Below are 23757 nucleotides of genomic sequence, written 5' to 3'. Positions count from 1 at the left end.
CTGGTCTAGTGGAAGGTGTCCCTGCCCATGGCAGGGGGGTTGGAGCTCGATGATCTTTAAGGTGCCTTCCAACCCAAACCATTCTATGATTCTATCAATATGTTGTTATTGTCCTGAAGGAAATTGTTGTAACAGTGCCTGCTAACAGCTAGTTTCATCTCAGAATTAAAAAAAAAATACTTTTTTTTAAGTTTCATTTTGTTTGATTTCACTATGGTATTTGGGGTTTAGTTCTGGGATTCTGTTACAAATTTTATTGTAATGAATTAGATAAAGCAGGACTACAGCAAGCGGGATACTATGCATTGGCTGAAGATAGTGGTTTCATGATTTAATGGCCACTGATCAACTTGATGTGGCCTTAGAGTGCAGGTGGGCTGCATAAAGGCTTTGTAAATTATTTTCCTACATTTTACTGAATTTATTGTGCAGCATGACAGGTGTGTTTGTCCATGTTATGTCAGTGTTTCATATTCTGTTTCATATTCATGTTCTAGCTTGTTATTGAGAAGCTGAGTTTTTATTACAAGTCAGTTTTTTGTAGCCATATTATATTCCTCTAGACTAACAATGACATTTTCTCCCCTTACTTATGCCAACTAAAGCTATAATTTTATGTATTTGGAAGGTATTTGGCTTAGAGCTGCTTGGAAATCTCTACAATTTCAGATAAATAGGTTGTGCATGTGCTGATCAATGCAGCAGCCACTTTTCCAGTTATCTTGCAGCCCAGCCTGCTAAGACTTACTTTGAAAATATTAAAACACAACCAAACAAACTCAAAAAGAAGCAAGAAACAGAAACTTCCTTTGCTTTTCCTCACCTCAGCTGATACTGTCATTCATACTCTGCCTCTTGAGATAGGGACGAAATAAAAGGTAGGCACCTGTTAATGCTGAATATTTGTTGTTAAGATGCTCATCTTCCATTTCTAGCCCTTTTGCTACCTTTTGGAATGACTTCAAGCAAGCTGTGAGACCTTTCTAAGCTTCATCCATAAAATTGGGATAAGAATCCTGACCCATTTTTCAAGTCAAATTCAGTTTATTTTCTGTTTATAGGCTATTACAGTTCGACAGAGATGCAGAATGGAAAAGAATACTGACTTCCTAAACTTAAATCTGAAAAAAAATAACACAGTATGGTAATTGTGCCTAAGGCTGTGTAGTAAAATATTCATGCCTTCCTATACACTGAGGATTACGTTATTACAAGGTGAGGGTGCAGAAGAGTTATGCTTTGCTTTTTCAATTAAAAACCCTGCTTTATTTCCATTATGCATATCATCTATAGAAACGTAGTATATTTAAGAGACCTATTGTTTTTGAGTCTGGATGCATCTACTGCAGCAGATGCCTGCCAAGGACACTTTTTACAGTATACAATCCATATCTGGATGCACACATCTGTGCAGCCATAGATACCAGTGTGCCTAAGAATACACATACAGAACAGCTTTCATCCAGTCAAAGTAGAAACTTGATTTTCAAACTACATTTTCCTAGTGAGAAAATTAATCCATTATCTGAATATAGTGGAGACAAGTTCTATGAATAATTTCTTTTACTGTAGTTTTTATTTTTAAATGTTGGCATTGCTATAGGTCCTACCAATGTGACATTGCAAAGGCCTGAAACAGTCACAGGGGTTTACGAGATGATTCTTGTTATATAATTGAAACACAGTGAAAGAGCAATTGTGTACAGCACAAGAAGAATGACTTTATATTTTATTTCCATGGTTCTATTTCAGAATATACGAGGCTTTTTGTATAACAAAAATGCCTCTGAGTTTTATTGAATTCACTTTCCTGTTCTCCAGTCTGACTGTTCACATGATCAGGTGTTCTGTTTGGCCCAGCATTTGAACATGAGAGATTCACATACTAGTCAAAATGAAACCCTGAATCTGAGCACTGTAGTGTTTTCTGAAAATTTGCATTTGGATTTAAAACTTGTTTTGGGGATTCTTTTCAGTTAAATTCGGTATTATCCCTGCCAACTTTGTCCCCTCTGCTATGGCACAGACACATACTCTTATCTGTTAAAAACCCAACCCTATTTATTGTACCTTCCTTATTTTTTTCTATATATCCATGTTTTAAGTCTGTCAGCAGTTCTAAACATATTGGGGAAGCAGTGCACCTGTGTGTGAAGATATGTAGTGCGCCTATGGTCACCCACATACCCACCTACATTTGAATACATATACATGTACTGCATGCATAGAATACATATGATGTCATTGTATGCTTACTATATATATCATGCAATGATTGTGAAGGTGTTAAAGATCTGGAATAAGTGCTTTGTATTTTAAATTTGTGCTAGATGAAGTAGATAGAGTCTATAAGTCATCAAAGAAATTCTGTAATTAATTTCTTCTTCATGTTTGTTGATAAGGTGTTGTATGTTATATGTTTACCATAGTGCATTGGTGAATGTGATCCAGTAATAGACTGGGTTTGTAAATGTGAAGTAGGACATTTATTGAGAAAGAAATCATGTTGGATTGCTGCAGCAGCAGTACCTCTGATGGTGCGTTGCTGGGAGAGTGACAATGACAAGCAAAACTATTACTTTCTTCTCTCAGGTGAATGAACTGTAGCTGTAACCTCACCTTTGACAGGAGAGGAATAGTTAAGTAGATAGGTTACTCAGGTGACTGCTTCTGAATAGTGCTTTATACTGCTTTGCAGTCAGAAAGAGTAAGAATTATTTTCTTCATTTCCATAACAGAGAATCAAGGGGTTACTGTTTTTTCCTTCAGAAGGATGCTTTTCTGTGGGTATGGTTCTGTTGTTCTCGGGGAATTCAATGAGTGTTGTCAAGTTACTTTATCTTCCGTAGTGAGTTAACTCTTATATCATTTGTATTATTTCAGTATCCAGACAATATTTAGATAATGGACTATTGGTTTGTTTAGGGCTGTTTCTTCTCCACATGTCCCTGTCCATCTGTCTTTCTCACATCTTCCATATTTTCACTGTACTGGAGTCTCCAAGGTGCAGAAAATCATTAAATTTTAGGATTGAAGGGTTCTTTCTTCACTTAATAGTCTAAAAAAATAATTAAGTTGAAATAAAGGGTGTCTGCTTGTTTCCCAGAAGGGGGAATTGACATCCTTATATGTATTGAATTATGGGGCTGTAAAAGGGTCCAGGTTCAATGGGAAGTAAAGAAAGGACAACAGGAAGGAGTAGTTGCAATGGGGTTAGGGAAGAAGTGTTAGGATAATGTGGCAAAACTACATTCAGTATTATTTTAACCAAGCCCTAAAAATTAGGCAATTCTAAGAATATCTTTAAGCATAAATCAGTTTTAATTTCCTAGTTCTAAAAGGTTGCTTAAATGCAAAACTTGTTCAAATTGATGTTCAGAAAGTTTAAGATGACAGTCTAACAACTTTTTGTAAACCTAAGCTCTGGGCTTTCACTAACCAGTCATTTTTGAAAAAAATGTGTAAGCCACAATTTTTCTACTTAAAATATTACATTAATGTAGCATTTCAAATAAATGTCTATATTACTCCAAGTGTTACTTCTGTGGGAAAATTATGCTTTATGAACACCATTCCAAGACTGAACAAATAACATATTTTGAAAGTTGCTCATGACTATGTTTATTGGAAGAAAAGCCTGAAAATTCGCTTCTTATTAGGACTGCAGCCTGAAAAAGCCTGGAAAGTTGCATCAATGTGCCTATAAAAATAAAGATATAAATAATAACAAAGGTGCAGCTGTGGTGAGTAGATTCCCCTCTGACACCTGGTGGTTAAAGGGGAAAACTACATAGTGAAGTAATGCAGGAAGAAATAAAGACTATAGTAAAAAAGAATGTTGGAAATGATGGGACCAATGGTTACCAAGGAGGGAGAAAAGATTAAGAAGCCCTCGCAATTCTGAAATGTAATTCATCAGTTTAATTAAAAGTCGATGATTTCCTTTAAGCTAGAGGGTGTGGTACATCTCAAGAGAGGTAGATTGCGCTCAAGTTTTCTAGCTTTTGTTCTCTAATTACTTTTACATACTGTTAACATTTTTTTTGCATGTTTCCACATACTGAGTTTAGTATGTAAGATTTTTACAAAAATAGATGTACTGACCAGAAGTGGCTATATGGGTCACTTATCTTCAAAGCTTCTACTTTCTACTTGAAGTTTTGAGATCACAGCGGAGAAGGTTCCTAAATTGCTTATGTAAAGTTTGAGGAGTAACTCATCTTTTGGAAATGTGAGTTATGGAGATTTCTGTGGGAAAGATTTTAATATAAGATTTTATTTATAATTATTCAAGTAGGTAAGTTATTTTATTGTCAAAGGAGAAAGATAGTTTTTGCACAACACGGTTTTGAACACAAATGGAATAACACTGAGTAATATTGGAATGTGCATGCTTGCTTTTGGCAACAGTTTCGAGAATGAAAATTGCCACTTGAAACATTGTGACTCATTGTAACCACTATTACCAAAGTTGTAGGTTAAATTTTCAGGTCACCAGATTTATGGTGAGCATTTGTACCTTTTCTCTTAGAAATGGTGATGAACATTGAAACTTGCTCAGTATCGTGACAAAGATTTACATGAGCATGTATTGTGTGTATTTGTACACATTATTGCTGCTCTGTATTAAGATAATTTCTGTGTGATTATACAACTGAAGGTATGTCATTTGCATAGGTTGTCCAGAACATCCAGATTTTATTTTATGTTTGTGTTTCTATGCATTATGGAAAAACATGCATGCTATAGTGTATATTTTCTTTGCAAAACAGTGAGGCATGCCTCCTACTTTATTAATCATTAGCAATATTTTATATGCTTTATTTTTATCACCCGGTGGCATATGTCGTATGTTGGCCACTGTTATTGCACAGTCTAGCCTTTTTTAAAAGGTACGTATTTTAGAAACAACTTAAAAAACACCAAGGAATTCTTGAAAGTGTTCCTACCCTAAACTTGTGTCTTCTAATGAGATTGTACAGAGTTAATCTGTCAAGAGAGGCTGAGCTTTCTGATCTGCGTTGCTCTCATTGCCTTACCAAGCAACATGAGAAGACAATAATGAGGGAGCGCCATTGTTATTTCCAACTGAAAACCTTGAGGAAAGAATAAAATCAATTATTTAATCATTCTACATTGTGCAATATGCAATTCTTTGTGTGTATCAAGCCGAGAGCTTTATAGAGATATTTGCCAGTTTGTTTCCATAGTGTTACTACATGTGGCTTATGGTTAACTAAGGAATATCCATGGGATTTTTTACATTATAGAAATGCATTTAAATACTTGCTATTTGCTTTTGATTTGGTTTGATGGACAGTGCTAATACCTAGGAATACTTAAGAAATGAAGCAGTTCATAAACAACTGATAATTTTTTGCAAGAAAAATTATGTAAATGGGAGCTGAAAATACTGACTGAAGTAGGTGTATGTTTGTAGTAATGAATAAAAAGCAGGGAGGCTGCTAGGCTCCCCGCTAGGATTCATATTTAATGAGTGTAAAATTATACATTTCCTGTGTGAAGCTTAAATACAATCTTACTTATGCTTTTATCTCTAGCTTACCTAAAGCTTTACAAGGAGGGACCACCAGGTGGGTGGAACAGTGTAATGTTGTCTGTCTGTGTCTAGTCTTTGGTCCCTTTTGTTACTGTAAAGGCAATATTTACCTTTCCTTGATGGAATAAAAATGTTAAAGGCACAGTCTGCAGTACCTACCATTCTTTAGGACTTAAAATTTAATAAAGACTACACAAGCTCTGCAATATAGATGAGGAACTGTTTTCGGAATTCTAGCTTGTGTTACTTCAGCTTCAGTGGCCGACATCCCACTAAAGTGAGTGGAACTTAGGTTGTTGCTGAGTGCGAAATTTTACACAGTTGAGATTCAAAGTCTGATTGGATGAACATCACAACAGAGAACTGGTGTATTACTTTCTCTCTCTCTCTTTTTTTCTTTTTTTTTAAGAAATAATCTAATATGGCTAATAATTGAGCTTGTTATCATCTGTCAGTGCTTATTCTAAAAATCTTGGCAGAAAGGATTCAGGTGTAGTGAAAATTGAGCTGGAAAACTTCTTTGTGAGTTGGTGGGCTATGGTCCTCTATTGTGAAGTGTATCTTACATAAAACTGAGGTAACAACTGAATTTAAGCAAAATGATAAGGTGAAATGAATTAATAAATGATGAGAAACATTGTAGCAGCATACTTCTACTGATTTGAATAAATATTGTGTATTAAAAAAATGGAAACTAAAGCTTTTTGTACATGAACTGAGTTTACCCTGTTTACCAGTCTCTTTGGAAGGATTAAAGGGATGGTAGCTTTTTACTTTTCTGTGACATTGATGTATTTGGACACACACTGGTCCGTATTCAAAACAAGAGCACATTTAACATGGCCAAAATGATACAATAAAATCCCATTGAAAACTGTGTGATAGCTAATAAGTTAGTACCTGACAATGTCATTAGCAATGAATCAGTAGGGATGTATTTTGAAGGGAAAGAAGATTTAATTGTGCTTTAAGAAAGGGAATGAATTATATTAACCTGATTTATGGAAGTTTATTTCAGATACAGCACCTGCTGTGTTTTTCTGTGTTTCCTTGCTCAGTTTTGTGTCCAACCAAGAGCAGGACCCACATCGGCCCAGCCATTGCTGGATTTCAAATGAAGCTTAAAGAACTTATTCTGTACAAACCTTCACGACCTGGAAACTCCTTTTAAGCAGGTCTTTGGAATTATTTAATTATTATAGAATATGTGATAACTAACTGAAGCTGAGTTGGAACTCAGTTTATTTTAAAAGAGGACTTTCTGATAGTATTCCTCTTTTTTCTACAATGACTTGTTACTTCTGCAATTGGTTGCTGAATTAACTGACATATCTGAATAAGGCATGTTCCAAAGCATTTATGTTGTTCCATGTATGCGGAAATGAGAGAAGGTGAGATATTCTGAAGGGTTCTTCTGTGACAGCTGAGACAGCAGCTGTGGTATTTTAGGTGAAGACTGACTAATTTCATTCTATTATCATGGAGGTGGTGAACCTGTGTACATTTTATAAGTATACAACCTTTTTTGACATTGAGTTTATATAATCTGTAATGTACATTAATTACTCTGAAATTTCGGTCTGCCTTTTTTGAAAAAATAAATATTTGAATAAAGGCTTCTTAAAGACATTCTCAAATGATGGAATACTGACTCCCTAGTGATTAAAACAGCTTTTCTGGAGAACAAGAAATTCTTTCTTAGTCCTTCTAGTGTAATATATTGCTTCAGTATCTCTGGCCTGTCTTCTCCTTTATTTCTGTAAGCTGAGAACCTGTCATTATACTGTGTATGGATGATCATTATTTGTTTATTCATTTAGCTGTTTCCTGTTCCCACGCTTTTCAAACAATTACAGTATAAGCAATCTGCTGAGTTAAAACTTTCTAAGCATTAAGACTTGTTTTCTTCTTTTGATCCTTTTTTGTAGTTGAGTTAGGAACGCTAGATATTGTTCATGAATATTCAATGTGATTATTTTACAAGGCTTATAAATGAACCTTATGATCAGGATAAACTCTTGATGCATTATATCACTGAAGAACAAGTTAGTCCTTGGAACCATGGAACACCATTTAGATGATGATGCAAGTGGACATCGTATTAGAAGAAATAAATCCGAAGGACTTTGAAGCCCTGTGCTGTTCCTTTGAAGTTTCAGAATGAGAGTCCACTCATGTTTATTACAGCTTTTGAATACTTCTTAAGAAATAATATGGTGTTTAGACATTTTTGCATTAATTAAAGCGACTTACATAGGAATTTGTTAGAATTTCCCTGGACATACCATCAATGATCTGGGAGCGGGAAAGTTAGATTGTCAGTATAAACTGCCGTTAAGTGGACTTCTGAAGAGTCTGGTCTGACAGACTCATCTCTCCCTGACAACTCAATTGCTAGCACCTCCCATTTCCTTCACTTCAAGAAGGCCCCATCTTACAGGACTATGGTGATGGTGTGGAGGACCTAGAAACACTTAGATATTTAGATTTACAGGCCACTCAGGTGATTTATTGCCTGCTTGGAGACTGGGCAAATGGGCGAGCTATTAGGTTTTCCCATCCCATAAATCTTTTATTTTTTTCCCTCCTTTCCAGGAGAACAAATAAGTAAACAACATCTTAGAATTGTTCGTGGAACAGTAAAAGAAAATCCTACCACTCATCTCTGCCCTAAAAAGCTGGGGTTCTGAGATCAAGGAATTCTGGCCTATGTGACTTCTTGAACACACTAAACAATATTTACTGATCATACAGATAGACGTTTCAGATTTTGGAGGTCTTCTGAATTTGTAACTAAAATTATCAGAGGTGTAGTTATTTGGGAATTCTGTGTGTGTTAAAGAAGTCAGCTCAAACAAAACCCTCCATTCAACATCCTTAACACCTCAATATCCTAGCTCGACTTTCTCTGTAGACACCATAGACCCCAACAGGCCCGAAGAAGTTACAGGTGTATTGCCTGGAGATCATATTTATCCTGGAAAGTTAAAATAAATACTAAAGCTGAACAGGTGGCACAGTAAATACCAATGAATTTATTCATGTTCAAATATGAAGGGCCTAATAATACTAGAATATGCTGCTATTTTAGATACTTGGGGTTTATGATTATTAATAGTTGATATTAGCAGTTGTCTGTTATATATTTTATTTATAAGATTAACTTTGAGGGTCAAAATTTTAGAAAACACAGTGATGTAAAAATTAGTCTAATATATTGAATACATCTTCCTTTGTTTCAGATTATTCTGTGTTAAGCTTTAAAACTCACAGTTATAAAATACAATAATTATTAAAAACTATGTGCTTTTTGTATAACTTACATCCAGATGAGAAAGCTTTCTCTGTTGAGTTTCCTTTTCCTTGTATGTACGTTTTGGTATCTGGTATCAATTTTTGGGGTTCCAGGCACTTTTGTTCTTAAATTGCTGTTCAAGAGAATGTGAATGAAACCTCCTGCTGTTGTATCTGTACACCCTTAATGTTCTTTAGAGTATTTGTACACTCTGCTCTAGAAGATGTGATTTATGAATGCTTGTAGGCATTTGCCCACTGGTTCACAATGTGTGATACTCTTGTTTTCACACAGCTGATGTCTGTGATTCTATAATGAATTCCATTTCTGCCTTCTTTAAGCCCTTTGTTCATCTCTTGTCCATCTCAATTATTAACTTATTTTTAATTGTTTTGTTTTGCTTCTTCAGCTTTTCCATTGTGCTTCCACAATCATTATCATATCTGTTCACATGCTATATTCAATGCAATTACAGGACACGGAGTTGCTTCCTGCTTGCAGGGGTGTTTAGTTAAAACACAACCCAATTTCCTTCTTGCAACCCATTACTTTGGATCTGATGCTAATTTCTTGCTTTAATTGGTGTATTTAAAATATTGTAGTACCTTGTGATAAAGAAAATATTATTTAAAAAAATCATTGCTTTTAGATCCAGATTTCTTTTCCTGATATACTGATATCTTTTTAGTCAATATTATCTTTACATGATCATATTGCCAGCCTACTTTAAAATAAGGAAACAGACTGATACCAAAACTGGAAGTTAGCCAAGGAAGAATGTTATCAAAGTTGCACTGATTCTGCAATGTTCAATGCTAAAATATTTGTGTAAAATCAGATAACATACTAATTATAATTGATTTTTCCTGCAGCTGCGTGTAGGCAGAGCCAAATATGATATGACTGAAATTAAAGTTATAATACTTTCTAATATTAACTGTATCTGTGAGTGGCAGAACAGGATCATGACATTAGTCTAGTTGATAATTTTGTAAGTTGTGTTTATTTTTTTTTCCCAAACACCTTATAAAAACATACAGCAGAACAAGGAAATTTCAGATATATATGTTACTATCAAATACAATCTAACAATCATTAGGAAAAGCTAAAACACAAAACTGTATTAAAATAAAAATCTAGATGAAAAACTAATGAGATAACACATTCATATTCAGAATAAAAAAACAGTATATATAGCTATGAATTGGTGAATTATAGTTTGAGTTCAGGAAGGAAAAAAAAAAAAAAAAGAAAAGAATAAAGAAAAAAAAAAGAAAAAGAAGAAAAAGGTTATTAATGGAGAACAAAACTGCCACCCAGTGGAAGTCGCTAATTTTACATCACCTTCCTCGACCTGCTGGCAAGACTCCTCTTAATGCAACCTGGGACACTGTGGCCTTCTTTGTCTCAAGGACACACCGCTGGCTTACATTCAACTCAGTGTCCCCCAGGTCCTTTTCTGCAAAGCTGCTTTCCAGCCGATTGGCCCCCAGTACATCCTCGTGCGTGGGGTTGTATCTCCCCAGGTGCAAGACTTTGCACTTCCCCTCATTGAACATCATGAGGTTCCTGTCAGGCCATTTATCCAGCCTGTTGAGGTCTCTCTGGATCGCAGCAAGACCCTCCAGATTATGAGCCTCTTCTCCCAGATTTGTACTGTCAGCAAACTTGCTGAGGGTGCAAATGCTCTGGAACATTCTGCATATACTGCACGTACTCATGAATGAACTGCAAAAATGAGACTTGTGAATTGGGAAGCTTGCAACTCATGTGAAGTTAGTAAGAGTGATGAAAATAAAACCTGAACACAAACTTACCATTCTCTCATCAGGATGCAAACTTTTTTTCATAAGGATTGAAAATTAAGAAAAAATTAAAAGGTAAATAAAATAAAATAAACTCTAGGATTGAGGGACTATGTGATAAAATGGCAAAGGAAATCCAAAATAAAGAAGTATTAAGATGTACACTTGAGGAAAAAAATCCTAAATATATATATAATAATGAAGTCTGATCTGACAATTGGTCTTTAAAAGCAAAGCTTTGCAGTTGAAATAGATATTGGCAAGTGTCAGGTCAGTTCTATGTAGTTATTGCTGATAGAAGCAACTGAAGTTATAGGAAATAGTAAGAAATAAATAGAAGATAAAATCTTCTAGATCATCATAATGCCTTTGTATAAATATCCACATTTTGAATTTTGTTGGGAAATGTACTTTTGTCAACTCAGAGAGGGTACAGTAGAGCTGTAAAACATTCAGGGAAGGATGGCAACTTTGATCAACGATATGGAACGTTTTCCTTACGAAGAAAGCCTATGTAGACTACTATTATTTCGACTGGAGAAGAATCAGTCAAGGGGGCATATGATGGAGATCTCTAAAATCATGAAGAAAAGTAAATGGGTAAATGGTGAACAATTGCTCACTCTTTCTTCTAGCACAGGAATTGGAGACATCAAATGAACCAAACAGGTGCAGATTCAAAATAACAAAAGGATCTTTACCTAATGTGCAATGAACTCTTTGCTGCAGGACTGTCTGCTTGCAGGAGTTTTAAGGTCAGCAATGCACATTCTAGGAAGAGGAATCCACTTGCAAACTGTTAAATATGAAAACAACTTCTCTGGTTTAGAAAGTTCCTGAATTGCAAATCAGGTTGCTGCACTTCCAGTAGTACCGGAAAAGTGCTACCACCTTTTTGCTGGTTTTTAATTTTTTACATGTCATCTGCTTTTTAGCTACTGAGGCAGGATACTAGACAAAATAGCCTTTTGGCTTGTCTCAATAGAGATATACATTTGTTTGCTATGAAATGGAATGATTTTTATTTTGCAGTTGCACCACTCTGGACTGTGGCAGTTCTCAGTTTACCTTTACAGAGGTCTGTAATAATAGGAACAAAAGTGCCCCCAAAACTCTGTAAATTAGGAATATGTGACATGGGTAATGCAAAGCAAGGTGGTTTTACTTAATTCACTTCACTTTCGAGTGTCTTCTAGAAACTGTCTCAGTTTCTGTAAAGAAATACAGCTCCTTTTTCTGCTGCTTTAACGGTTTATAATGAGATTATCTTTCCAACCTAGGTATTTTCACCTACTTTTGTAGCAATTTTTTTCTCCTGTTATGCCTTAGTGCAGCTTTTCTGTAAAGTCTGATTGACTTGGATAACCCCCAAGTACCTTCACTGAGTGATAACTGTGCCTCTGAAAGTGATCTGGATAGAAGTCCAAACTTGGAAAAGTGATTTGATCTGGACCACAGACATCTCTTTGTCCTGTTTCTATGTGAACAGGGGACCTTCGTGGTTTAATGTTGGTGTATGTTACACACTGGATGCAAAATACATATGGCAAGTCCTAGAGGCAGAATGTACAAATGTACAGGATCAAAATGCAGTAAAGTGGTAGTGGTGGTGGAGGGAAGGGTCATTTTCTCATCATTATTGTTCTCCTGAGGATGAGGTCCAAGTAGAGGTTTGATCTATCTGATAACTCCACATGATTAGAAGGCTTGCATTAGATGTCTGTCTTATCTACCAACTGCAGCAAAACATGGGAGTAGATGGAAATGTAAGTTTCACAGTAAGAAAAATCTTTTAATTATTAATTTTATCTCAATTACTAACTATTTTATTTTTCCAATAACAAGGTAGAAAAGGGAATATCTGAATATCTTTAGTTTTCACCAAGACCTCTGTCCAGCTTCCCATGTAATTTGCCAACTTGAAAGCTGCTACTTTAAAAAAAGCATTTTACTGAAACACTTTTCACTAACCTGGCAGGCTGCATGGAGACCAGGTGAGTACAACAGGATGTTTGTACAATCAGCTTCTGTTGTGAATGAACAACTTTAAAACCTCAGAAAATACAACCCCTCTGACATTACACAAACTTGGTGGCGTGCTGCCATGGGATACAATAAAGAGTCACCTTGTGATGGAAGATCAGTTTGGATCTATAAGGCAGGGTGTAAAGAAGGGGGAGCTAGGCTCTTTCCAGTGGTGCCCAGTGACAGAACCAGTGTGAGCAGACACTGAAACACAGGAAGGTCCAACTATACATCAGGAAACCCTTTCTTACTGTGCAGGTGACTGGGCACTGGCATAGATTGCCCAGAGAGGATGAGGAGGATGAAGATCCATGGAAGGATTCAAAAGCTATCTGGCCATAGCCCTGGGCAAGCAGGTCTCAGAGTGGGATTGGGCCAGATGTCCTCCAGAGGTCACTTCCAATATCAGCCATTCTGTGACTCCGTGATTAGAAGCTTTATTTCCATGTTGGTCTTAAAGGTCCTTAAGATACTGTAGTACCAGGAAGTGGGAGGTCATAAAGTCCAGTTGCAACCTTCTATCTCAGCTGGCTCTAAGAACTCTCCACATATCTTCATGTGTCTTAACTCCTAAAGCTGGATTAGTTACAGTGATTATATGAGAATCAGGCTGGCTACACACAGAGCTGTATGGAATTTCTTAAACTCTGTCATAGTTAATTTGTAACTAGACGAAGCATTCACTGATAATTTAGAGTTTATAGTACTTCTGGATTGTTTCTGTAGCCTAGATGACTCTGTGAGTCAAATGGAATTTAAGAACGCAGTTTATAAAGCCCTGCCTATATTTTGTTTGCAGTGGAGTTACTTCTATTATCATGTCGTTACTGTTTAGTTTGCTATTGTGATTTTACCATTCTAAGCATCATCCCAACACCATTGCATAATTAAACTTAATTGTTCTGTTGGGAGTATCTTCAGAAACTGATTTTTGGAATATTCTTTCTAGTCAAATTCTTCAGTGTTTTAATGATTCAGATTTCCATCTCTATGTGCAGGATATTTTCTTGGGATGTTAAGTTAACATCTTGGGATGTTAATCTATGTAGAACGGATATAGAAATTAGGTCAACTTCACAAAAATATGAAATGAATAGACATGAGTTACTTCGTATTATACAAAACTATAATTGTGATGTGATTCCTTTTTCACTTTAATATCTTACACACAAAAATAAGTGTTTGCTTTAGAAGAATTGAAAGGTACTTTGCCAGGTGTCAGCTTCTAGCCAATAGATAGTTTCTTCTACGTAAAGGAGAAATATAATGGTAGAAAGAAATGAAAGAAACTTATGCTGTAGAATGTCAGTTTATTGCATAGTAGTCAATCTATTAAGTATGTTACAGTATATAAATTAATTAAACACTTGCTTTTATGCAGTAGCATTGTTTAAAGTAATGAACTGGGTTTATTAATTATTATGATCTAGTACTTTCTAAGCATATTTTTAGGGAATAAGTAAAACATAAAATAATTGCTGATTTCTATCTTCTGCTTTAGAACAAAGATTCAACAAAGCAATCTCTATTTAGCTAGAAGTAACAAAAAACACATGCCAACTTAAATAACTTAAAATAATGGTATTTTGCAAAATGTCTGCCACAAAAAATGGTGTATGCTTAATTTTTTAAAAATTCTTTAACTTTTTACACTGTCTAAAAGGGAGAATAGGTTTCATCCATCAGAGTTCTCCAGTCATTCTCTAGCTGCACAAACATTTGTGCCAAGATAAGAAAATAAACAACAGAGGGTTGGGAATGTGTAGAAATGCTAAAAAATCTGCTTTTGGTGCCAGTGCAGGTCTATGTCAGCATATGTGAACTATGACTCTCTTACTCAAATCCCAAAGAATGTTAAGCATTGAGCAATCCCACATAGAAAATAGATCTTTTGCTAAGGTAGATCTGTAGATCTGTGTCCTGTTAGCCAGACTAAGAACTGATAGTTAGCAGCGTTGTCAAAGCCTGTTGTTTGCTTTAGTCACCATGTGGCCATAAAGATTTAAACTTCAAGTCAGGATGCTGGGAAGTTTCATGCCCTGCAAACTCAGTCTGTGCTTAACCAGCTGAGGTACCAGAAGGGTCACAACTATTTCTGGAGACCTGAGGCAGCTGTTTTCTTAAATCCTGTTTATGTGGATGGATAAGCAGAGTCTGTGTCCAGAGGGAATACCAACCAGTCAAAGGGATTAACAACAGATCTATAAGTCCATCGACCTAACTGGTTGTGACTCCAGCAGAGCAGGCAGGCAAATTTCCTATGTTGGAAAGCTCGAAGTAGAGGCCCTTAGAGAGGAAGGAGGATTTTAGCTAGATACTCTTACTAGTTGGAATCACCCAAGTTTTTACTTTTTCTTTTGATTTTGTTTATCAATTCAGCTGCTTGCATATAGCCTCACCTGTGTTTGAAAAATATAGGTTTGCATTGAAAGCTTGCACACCATACAGATTTCAGGGAAATGACCAGGTTACCTTTCCTTTTCTCTTTCATCCACATACTTTCAAGAGAAAAAGGAAAAAATTAAAAATAATAAAAATAATAATAATAATAATAAAAAAGATAAAAGCACCTAAGCACTGGGATATTTTACTGATCTAGTGCTTTGTTGCATGCTTTGATGTTCTAATGCTATTTTATTTGTTCTACTGTTCCAGGGACGATACAAACCCTTTTAGTATTAGATAACATTGGCAGCAAAATGTAAAGTTGTTGGACTGTTTTCAATCCTTGCTTAAATTAGGATTTGATTCCTTTTTAAGTCAAGAAAGCAGAAGCCAAGCCAGGGAACTAGAAATACACTTTTGGATGCATTTTGATTTGGAAGCAGATAGAAGTGGGGCTTTGATGCTCTGAGAATGAACTGCAGTTGTTTGTTTAGGAGGGCTGTAGCTTCTGGGTCAATGTCTTATAGAAGACAGGCCTCTCTTAAATCATTACACAGCTGTAATGAAAGGTCTTCTCTTTCTTCATCTGGCCAACTGTAGCCGTGGTATGGACGGAGAAAAAACATAGTATGAGACCCAGGTTCTAGAGGTCCATTTGGTAAATTTATACTTACAGCCATCACTATACCTGTGTAATCAATGCCCAGCTTCCTAGTTTTTGCACTGGTGATTCAATTTTCTCTGGCTTTAAGTTTCACACTTTCAATTTTTGTTATGCCTTTGTATTTTGTTATATTCCTACTAAATGAAAGAGCTATTTATTACCCTGTGGAGGTACTTAAGCCTTGTAGTTAATCTTCATCTGATATAATTAAGACAAAGAATTATTTGTATCTCTTGCTGTTGTGTAATTTTCCAGGTCTTCATTTGTATTTGTGATTGTTCTTTTATCCAATTTGCCTGTGTATAGTGATTGTATGTTTACAATTCATTAGTTAGAATTCAGATATTGGTGTGGAAGCATGTGTCATAATATCCTATCAGCTTCACATTTATCTGCAAAGCTAAGCAAAACTTAAGTTACCTCTTGCTATTTCAGTCGGATGTATCTTCCCACCCATTTTCCCCTCTCATCATTGAAGACCTCTTTGCTTTATCCTCTGGTCTCAGAAGCACCATGTAAAATCTGGTCATGTGATCTTAGAAAAGATTGCTAATTACTATATTCAGATTTCCATGACCTTTGTGAAAGGTCTTCTGTCGGAGAGCCTACATTTGCATTCTGAACCCAGTGGTCGTGTATGAAATATACTATGCTGAAGATGGCAAATTGTTTCCTAACTCTAATAGAGTGTACTTTTTTTACTTTTACAGAGTACCAAGCTGCAATTTTGCATTTGAAGAGAGAACACAAAGAAGAAATTGAAACATTAAAGGTATACTTTTGTAATGATTTTTTCTTTCCCTGACTCTAGTGCATTTTACAGATTTAAGTAGGATAAACATATATTTCCATCAAATGTTAAGAAGTGAATCTGCCAAGTAAAGTGAAATGTAACAAGGAAGTGGTTTTATCTAAAAGCAGGAACTCAAATGGCAGTATAACTTGCAGTGAATTTATTGAGCAGTCCTAGTTTAAAGAAAAATTAACAGCATCTTTCTTTTCTCTCCAGTTGCAATATATTCTTAAGCATAGCTGCATTGTGTTCTAATACAGGTCCATATGCTAAATCCTTATTTTACAAGTAATCAAGTACAAAACATTCTGCATTCTGTATATTCTTTGTCTTCATTAAGGTGAAGAGAATGGAAAAAACACTAATTTCCTAACACCGGGAGTCTGATAATCCAGGATATTGATAACATTGGCCATGTCATTAGGCAGATCACGTATAGCAATCATCAGACTAGTACAAGTACAGTATTTGTATGACGCAGAGTATCTATGTCTTTGTGTCTGCATGAAGGCTGAGGCAACAATTAATGTAAAACCTATGAAGTGTGGAAAGCTCAGTGAGGTCTTTGAGTAGAGAGGGGTGGAATGATGATAGCGGCTTGTGGAGTGGACAGGACAGGCAAAGAGTCTCTGGTCTCTTAAAATTCAGCACAGGGAAATGCAAGCTAGCACTAAAGTAAATACAACAGTAATATACAATAAATGCTATTAATTTTATTAACTTTTATAAAGAATAACATAACTCTCTCACACAAGAACAGCAGGTGCATTTGAGGAGGATTTGTTCATTTTGAGAGGGCATTTCAGAGAATACGTAGTTTCAGTGAGAGAGAAAAATGTGTTTGTGCATCTCCAGCAACCCTGGAAACACTAGAGGCAGAGGGGACAGGTACTGACAAGCATAATGAAAAACCACACATCTCTCCAATTTCATCTTTCATTGAAAGAATGTTAATGTTTGTCTTGCATATGTTATTTCCCACAAGAGTACATTTGAAAGACACTGGAGCAGAAGTAGATTAATTTATTTGCTGCTCATAACTTTGAATGATATAAACATTCTCTTTTAAATCAGTTTATTATTTTTTGTCTGGATTATTTGGCTTTTCCTCAAATATCATCATGTCTTAATGATTGTGTTTATTTGTTATCTTGTTTAGTAGTAAGGAAATTGTGAGTGGGTTGTTTCCAGAAAAATGAAATTGTGATGTAACTTTCAGCACCATAAAATCTCACCGTTTTATATATGTATGTAGTTATAATTAGAAGTGAGCTAAAATGCGAATATTTGCTGTCTGTGATTAGTAGAAGACTTACGCATTCTTAGCAACAATGTCCTACAGATCACATTCTCTTACATTGCATGTATTTGGTGACATGTTTGGTACTGTTTTATCTCACACTCTGTAGTTCCAAAGGCAAACCAGAAAAGGTGATATGATTTGTAGGCCTTTTAGGTAATGGCACTGAAGTGAAAGGTCTAACCTCATGATGCTCAAAAAAAAAAAAAAAAATTGATTCAGATTTAGAATTGATTAGAATTGATTAGATTTAGAATTGATTTAGATTATTGTATGCAAGACATAATTCAAACAAGAGTTTTGGAGTTCCGTTTTGGAGTTACTCATAAGTTACTGGAGACCTTGCACAGAGTTCTGTTTGCAAGTTTGCAAGTTTGCAAGACTGATGATTCCTGAGATATTTTACAATATTGATGAATGTAAAAACTTCCTATACCAAAGCGCAGCTGAAGCAAGTATCCTGTCTCCAGCAGTGACCAGTAGTGGGTGCTTAGAAAACACATATGAGAAATGCTTTCTTCCTGTATGATGGAGGTCCTGTATGATTTGGGTTTTTTGGCAAGTCTAAGTGTCTTCATTGTCTCTTGCATTTTGCTTCTTCTACCATTGTCTCCATACCCCTTCCTTAACAGTGTGCTGCTTGATTTTTTTGCCTCAGCCCAGACTGGTGTAAGGCATCAAGTTCATAAAAGATGCATAGTGATTAAATTACTGAGAAATGTTGCCCTAGTATGCCATTTCCAGCTATTAGTGTTTCAAGAGTTTCCTGAAACAGAGTCTGCACATAGGTTTTGGTCTATAGTGCTGATGAATAAATTATAATATCACATGCTTTCATGACTTTGGAATGCTATGCCATCTGAGTAGTGTTCCTGTTCTTTCCCTGTATCTCCTTGACAATGAATTCATTATACTAGAATGTGACCCATCATGGATGCATCCTTTTTGTTTCTACAGTTGGTTTGGAACTGTTTATTTCTCTGGAACATGTAGAATGTCATGTGAAAATTTCTATATAGTGCCAGATGAATAATCTAAAAAACATTTAGGCTGAAAATATTGAATTCCTATATTCTTAATATGTCCTGTGTCCAATAAAGGTCAACACTAAGTTATTCATTTTGTGAAGAGAATGTCAAATCTTACTGCAGCATGTTATTTTTTATACTGGATGAAATCGGAGAGTCAGATGCTGCTACACAGTCCTGCTGTTTTAATAAATCATAAATTGTTAGTTCTGCTTCTAAATTTTAGTAGTTTACTGAATGAAAGGGTGTAATTTTTTTCCCCTTTTTTATAGTCCATCTGCTTTAAGAGGTTCTTTCTCCTGTGTCCCGGATGTTCCAACATTTTAAATAACTTTTTTTTTTTCTTTGCATGTATGTTGTTAACCTTTATTATTTTGTCTCTAATTTCAAATAATTTTTCCTGGGTTTCATGATTAATTTAAAAATTATTACTTTTCCTTGAAATTGCTTCAGTCTGTAATGTTTAAATATAACAGCAAAAGGACATGATTGTTTTTCATTCTTTATGTTATTAGCATTTACACTGGTAAAAATGGAATGCATAAGAGAAAACCAGACATTGTCTGTATACTCCCTTTCCTCTGGCTTTTCATTATTTGAAGGAAGGTAAAGATGTATTTGAAGACAAAAAAATAGGAATTACTACATGCTGCTGTACTTATTGAACTTTACATTATAAAATTCCATATGGGAATGTGTAGGGAAGCAAAATCATTTTGTGATTTAATGTAATAACTTGTTGCATTTTATTCTTTGAGGGTATAACAGAAAAATGTGGTGATAGATATCCAGCTATTGGAAATACTTGGGTTAAATGTGGTTTTGTACTATGCACTGAAGGAACCTACAGACAGACATTTATCTGAACCAGCTCTTTTGCAAACTGATCCAAATCCCATATCTTGTATTTAAGAAAAATGTTGATCATCATCTCTGTAAAAGATGAGGAGTGAGACCTTTAGTCTTTGTTATTCCTGAAATGCCTAGAAAAATTTTAAGGAGCCCTGGAAGATAAGTGTAGGGGAAAGTTCCCAGAAATTATTAAACTGTCCTCTGAAGGTGAAAGCAAGCAAAGTTATCCAGAATCCGTCCTTTGAAACCTGTATATAGTGGCTTGTGAGAGATCTGTTTACTCTTTAGCAATAGAAAGTGTCCTACACTTCTGTACTGTTTATTTTTGAAGTTTTTTTTTTTCATTGTGAATGAAAATCCTAGTGGATTTTTATTTTTTAAGATTTATTTTTGCAATATTCATTTCTTATAAACTTCTTATGGAATATTCAGAGTACAAACAGAGCTTTACCCATGGGTGGGTGCTGATACTGTAGACAGCTGAAGTTACAGTGAATCACAGAATCACAGAATGGTTGGGGTTGGAAGGGACCTCTGGAGATCATCTAGTCCAACCCACCTGCTAAAGCAGGTTCACCTAGAGTAGATCACACATGATTGTGTTCAGGTGAGTTTTGAATGTCTCCAGGGAAGGAGACTCCACAACTTCTCTGGGCAGCCTGTTCCAGTGTTCTGGCACCCTCAAGGTAAAGAAGTTTCTCCTCATGTTCAGATGGAACCTCTTATGCTTCAGCCTGTGCCTGTTGTCCCTTATCGTATTGGTTGGCACCACTGAAAGGAGTCTGGTCCCATTCTCTTGACACGCACCCTTGAGATATTTATAAACATTGATGAGATCCCCTCTCAGCCTTCTCTTCTCCAGGCTGAACAGACCCAGCTGTCTGTCTTTCCTCAAAAGAAAGATGTTCCAATAATAATAATAATATCTCTTAATGGGTTCATTAGTGTACAGAATTCAACTGAATCATCTACATGAAGATGATCTTTAGAAAGGGTAATACAGTAGAGACAAATACTTTCTTTTTACCCAGTTACCTTTAACTACGTTTACTAGTTGCTGTGTTCAAAACGTTTCTTGAATTTTTCACCTGTTATTTGCAAAAAAAAAATGAATTATGTATTTTTAAGACATTAAGCTATTTGTTGAATTTTTTACTTTCCCTGCTTCTGCCACTAGATGTCAGCTCGGTCTTCCAGAAGAAGTTTCCAAAGCACATCACAGCTTCTCTGGATGTGTGCGAATTCCATACCTCCTTCTAAATGGTGAGAGTAGGTGTGGTGGTATCATCCTGCCCACTATTGGTGGATCTGGCACAGTCTTAGTTTTAGGTCAGAAATTAGCTTGCACTTCATGGAGCTAGAATCAAAGTTGCTTGATAGATAAGTAGTAGTTGTCATCATCTTGATAGTATTTTTCCCTACAGAACCAAGTCTAGAGTATCTAATAACCAGCTAAGTAGATGGCAGCATCTTAACATTAAATCAAAATATTGTAAATGGACTACTGACTTCTGAAAGGAAGAAACTGACTTTAAGGCAATATGCTGATTGCAGTATTTAATAGTTAACATAGCTGCACAAGGATGTAGCGTATTTTTTTCTGTAAGTTCATTTGATAAAATGAGTTTGAAAGTTAAGCTTTTCCCCTATTTTCTCCTTCTTCCCATTAGCACAATGGTACCAAATATCCCTTCACCTTCAGTTACATGGAAGTTTGATACTGCTTTTGGAATAGAATAGATGGAATTACAGTCCTAAAGTGTCCTATAACATGGGATAGGATGGATCTTTCTCTCTAATACAAGTCATTAGGCTTCCACCAACTCACTGCATCTTTTACATGTTCCCAAACTGAGAATAATAGTGTCTTTAGCCATTAATCACAGGTTTTTATAATAATATTACTATATATTATATGATGCACATTATATAATATATTCTATAAATGATAATAACAAATATTTGATAACAATAGAATATAAACTAGAGATTGCTTGTAAATTATACATATTATGTATTATATCTAACATATGTTATACATAACATACATAGTAATGTTTCTACATGACTGACAGATCTTATTGCAAATTTTAGAAGGAAATACCTATAGATGCATCTAACATAGTTATGAACATATTATTGAAACTTAAGAAATAGTTAACAGTAATTACAGTTGGTGTATGACTGCTCATGACATTATGAAAGAACAGGCTGGCCTCATTTAGAGAATAACGTATCATGGGGTGTTCATAGTGGCCTTTGTGGTCTCCTTAGTAATGTTTGCATTTTTTGCAAAGGCTTCAAGAGCTGAAATGTAGAAGTGAACTTGCTTAACTTTGAAAACAATTTTGTATCATAAATTGAGATTAATGACCAACGCCTCAAAGTGCCATAGAAAAAGGTTGAAAGTTGTGGAAGAAAAAATAATGTGAATGAGAAAGTCATAGTACCAGTCAGAAATGTCTGATAATGCAGAATGATTCGTTTTTATTTTGTACTGAGACCACAAAGACATCAAAGCATTTTCTCAGTTATTGAGAGAAGAAATAAAGCTTTACCTGTGTGACAACCTGTTCATTCTTTTCAAATCTGTTTTAACCTATCTCATGCTTCACAAGTCTCTCCCTGGCCCTTTGTCTTTCCACTTTCCCATTTGTTTTGCCTCAGGTCAGTGTGCTTCCATTTGTGAATGCTTCCATTGCTCCTTCATTATGAGTGTAACAAAAGGTGCTGCTTCTCTTTGCTACATTTTGACATTTGTAATTTGACTGTGGGTGGTAGTGGTGAACAGTGTTGAAACTGTTGTATGCCACAATGCTTATCAAAAAACCTCTTATATAAGTGGGTGATTTCACTTTTATTTTGACAATTTAAAATGTCTTTTACTTGTACGTAAACATGAAATTTCATTTCACCTTCAGAAAGGACATCAGAAATTAAATACTTTAACACCAAATCAAACATTTAACAATATTTGAATTTGTCTTAATCTTCTCTGTTGTAGATAGTCTGTTACAACAAAGTGGATTCAATTGAAAATTTTCTGACATGGATGCTCTTAGTAGAGATCTTTATGATTCCTTTCTGGAAAAAAAAAAGAATTTTTCATCTCCTCTTGGTTTACTATGTGCATACATGAATTCTTGTATAGTATAGGGGTTTCACGATCTGTCAGAAGCCACTATGTTTTGAAATCTATTGTTAAAATATGGGGGCCAATGACGAAGAGTGTTGAAAGATTTGGTATGCTACAGTATTTAACAAAACAACATTTAAGAAGTGGATAATATGCTGACTTTTGGTAATAATATTTTGCTTTGGAATACTGAGATTGTTATTCTTGTATCTTTACAAGATGAAATGCATCCATAAGGTTGCTATCTGCTTTGTGTGTTCTTCTAACGGATTTTCATGTCCCAGCATGAACAAATAGAAGAGAATATGTATCGTGTATGCTTCTGGCTCGTGGAGTGGGGTTGCAGCTCAAAGGAGCAGCCAAGGTCACAAGGGTTTATTAGTCAGTCTTTCCTAATGAGCTGTTGGGGCTTTTCAGCATTTCCATGTGTTGTTACTGATGAAGGTCTCCCAGCTTGTGGTTAATTATTGATACTACTCTTGCCTAACTTGAAATGTTTCAGACTTTTGTGGTTAGCTGTTAAATGTATGGTTTACCAGTGCATGTTTACTGTGTGTCTTATGAATCTTCTTAGCTACTTGGTCCTCCTGAAGGAGGTCCCCCGGTTCAGTGCAGAACCTCTCTGCAGTGCAAGACAGTGAAAATATAAAAGCTGAGAAAAGCTTAAAAAATATGAGAAAGTAGAGACTGAAATCCTCTGAAATTATATTAAAATGTCAATTTCAGTACTCCTAGGGCTCCCAGACAATGGGAGTAAGATTATCTTTAAGGTATGTGTTTCCTGAAACAGAAAAATCCTAGCAGGAGAAAAATTATGCTGTAATGAAATATTTGCTTGGCCAGTGCTAGAGAAGATGGAGTAGCAGACTAGGGAATGATTTCCCAGTTCAGTGCTAATTACATTTTAAAAACTT

At 35.5% G+C, this 23757-nt stretch overlaps 1 protein-coding gene across 1 annotated transcript in view; it reads left to right on the top strand.

Annotated features, from left to right (window-relative positions):
• Positions 1-23757, top strand: part of FMN1 (formin 1) — a gene marked incomplete at both ends in the record, with an annotated part of 135459 nt that overhangs the window by 8587 nt on the left and 103115 nt on the right. Inside the window, one exon of the mRNA XM_080345247.1 lies at positions 16445-16506. Within this exon, the coding sequence (XP_080201373.1) occupies positions 16445-16506 (62 nt within the window). The remainder of the gene's footprint in view (positions 1-16444; positions 16507-23757) is intronic.

The sequence above is a fragment of the Nesoenas mayeri genome, assembly GCF_963082525.1.
Source record: "Nesoenas mayeri genome assembly, chromosome: 5".
Lineage (NCBI taxonomy): Eukaryota > Metazoa > Chordata > Aves > Columbiformes > Columbidae > Nesoenas > Nesoenas mayeri.
The sequence above is the reverse complement of the archived record's forward strand: the minus strand, read 5'-3'. Positions and strand labels throughout refer to the sequence as shown.